Source organism: Chaetura pelagica, unplaced genomic scaffold, assembly GCF_000747805.2.
Source record: "Chaetura pelagica isolate M959 unplaced genomic scaffold, ChaPel_1.0 scaffold356, whole genome shotgun sequence".
Classification (NCBI taxonomy): domain Eukaryota; kingdom Metazoa; phylum Chordata; class Aves; order Apodiformes; family Apodidae; genus Chaetura; species Chaetura pelagica.
In genome coordinates, this window is record NW_009953964.1 from 6,673,037 (window position 1) to 6,675,476 (window position 2,440).

Genomic DNA, 2,440 nt, shown 5'->3' on the forward strand with positions numbered 1-2,440 from the left:
ACCATGTCTCACTCTGGGCATCCCCACCGGCCCCACACAGCTGTAGCCCCCACACCTGCTGGGGACTGGGATGGGCAGCCCCACACCTGCCGTGGTGCATGCTGGCCCTGCCCACACATCACCCAGATGGGCCCTGGCACAGCCTCACCTTTGCAGGCACAATCCTGTGTCTTGCTTACCCCAGCTCGGGGATGCACACAGCCCCCCCCATGGCCCCAGGCACTGTCTGTCCCCTTCTGCCCCACAGGCACAGCCCCACATGCTCCTTGACACAGTCTTTTCCAACTTGCACTGCTCCATGAGTGCTGTCCTGCACGGTCCAGGGCACAGTCTGTCCTGTCCCCTTCTGCCTGCAGAGCCTGCCCTGTGTCTCTCTATCCCATGGGCACAGCCAGCTTCATCCCATGGCAGAGAATCACCTCCTTGGGCACAGCTCTGCCCAGTCCCCATCTGTCCCACAGGCACAGCCCACTTCATACCACAGGAGAGCATCACCTCCCTGGCCACAGCTCTGCCCAGTCCCCATCTGTCCCACAGACGCATCCTGCCCAATGTCCCCTCCCTGTACCACAGGCACAACCTGCCCCATGGGCACAGCCTTTTGTATCCCCCCTACCCCAGGGGCAAAGAGCCCACCATGGGGCTGGTCCCAGATGAGGTGTGCAGGGTGCCTGTGGATGCAGGCGCACCCCCTGCCTGGGTGTGCAGCCCCCTCATGGTGCCCACAGGAGGGTCACTGCCTCTGCTGTCGCTCCAGTGTGCCGTGGGGCTGGGGTGGGCTGTGGGGCAGCTGCCCACAGCTCGGCCCCCCAGAGCTGCGTGCCTGGGGGCTCCCAGCTACCTACATGGGAAGAAAGAGGAGAGGTTTGGGGTGCGGTGGCAGGTGATATAGGGGAAGGGGGTCCGTGGGGGGGAGGATGAGGAGGAGGAGGAAGAAGGCGGCCCACTGTCAGCTGTCTTTATGAAAGGACAGTGCAGACGACCTGCCGAGAGAAAGACAGACAGACGGACGGACGGAGAGAGAGAGAGAGATCAAAGAGATGGGTCAGTCCCTGCTCAGCGCAGCCGCGGTGGGACCAGGTCACTGGAGCACGGGGATGGGAGGACAGTGGGACAGGAGGTAACATCGACAGTGGGGCAGGAGGATGGCAGGACAAGAGGATGAAAAGACAACAGGAGAGAAGGATGAGAGGCAATGCTGCCTGGCTAGGTGGGAACATGGCCATGGCACCAACTATCTGCTCAGGCACAGCATGGCCCCACAGCACAACCCACGGCACAGCCCCAACACACAGCCCACAGCACAGCCCTGAGGCACTGCCCCACAGCACAGCCAATGGCACAGCCCATGGCACAACCCATGGCACAACCCCACAGCAACAACAGACATCACAGGTCAGCCCCCAGCACAGACCCACAGCACAGTACCCCTGCACAACTCCCAGCACAGCCCCATGACATGGTTCCACCAGTGGAGGTGCCCACCAGGACAGCCAGCCCTTGTCCTAGAGCTGCAACAAGAGTTCCAGGACTGGATCTCCAAACTGTGGGGCAGACCAACCTGCCCATGGAGCACTCCTACCAGCCAGGTGCCCCACAACTGCCCCAGTCACTCCTGCCTTTTTCAGCTGTCCGGGTGGGATGAGTTTTCTTCCCAAGCCATCCCCAGACCTCCAGGTGCCCAGCCCTGCCACAGTGGCCACGCTGCCTGTGAGGGGCCGGCACGGTGCCATGATGGGTGAGTTGATGATACCCAGCCAGGAGCAGGATGAGAGCCCCCCCCTTGCTGAACACACCCCAGCATCCAGCCCCTGCCAAGCTGCCCCAGCAGTGGGGGCCACATGAGGTTTGTGGTGGCAGTGGTGGTGATGGTGGCATAACATATCAGGACAACTCCCTTGTACCCCCAGCACCCACGGTGCCAGGGAGGGCAGAGAGGACACCCCTTCCCCACAGTACAGCCCTGGCCTTCCCCAGATCTTGCTGTGACCTGCTGAGCTACAGGGAGCCCTGGTGGCACTGCACTCACCTGCTCTGCAGTTCCCCCCCACCCTGCATCTCTCCGTGCCCCCCCAGTGCCCACAGTTCCAGCCCCCCAGCCCCTCACCTGTCCTGTGGCTGCCCGGCGAGATGGCATCGCAGCTGCCCGATGCCACCCGCTCCTGCTGCTTGAAGAAGTCCCGGGGGTTGTCGGGCCGCTGAGCGATGATGGCAGCAGCCTCCTGCTGGGACAGGGGAGGCTGAGACCCACTGCTCTGGTGGTGTGGGGATGCAGGACCACCTTCCAGCTGAGTCCCCATCCAGCTGTAGGCACTGCTGGCTGGGGAGCAAAGACCAGCCCTGGGCATGGCCACTGCCACACTCACCTCCACCTCTGACTCTGATTTCCTGAGCTGCTGCCTGTTGTTCTCCTCTTGCTGATCTCCCTGCAGAGAGATGC

The 2,440-nt window shown here is 62.8% G+C and overlaps 1 protein-coding gene across 1 annotated transcript in view; it reads right to left on the reverse strand.

Annotated features, from left to right (window-relative positions):
• The window catches only part of DBN1 (drebrin 1), a 12,791-nt gene that overhangs the window by 8,514 nt on the left and 1,837 nt on the right, over positions 1 to 2,440 (reverse strand). Inside the window, exons 7-9 of the mRNA XM_010002091.1 lie at positions 2,367 to 2,426; positions 2,108 to 2,222; positions 846 to 983 (exon numbers count right to left, since the gene is read on the reverse strand). Coding sequence (XP_010000393.1) covers positions 846 to 983; positions 2,108 to 2,222; positions 2,367 to 2,426 — 313 coding nt within the window. The remainder of the gene's footprint in view (positions 1 to 845; positions 984 to 2,107; positions 2,223 to 2,366; positions 2,427 to 2,440) is intronic.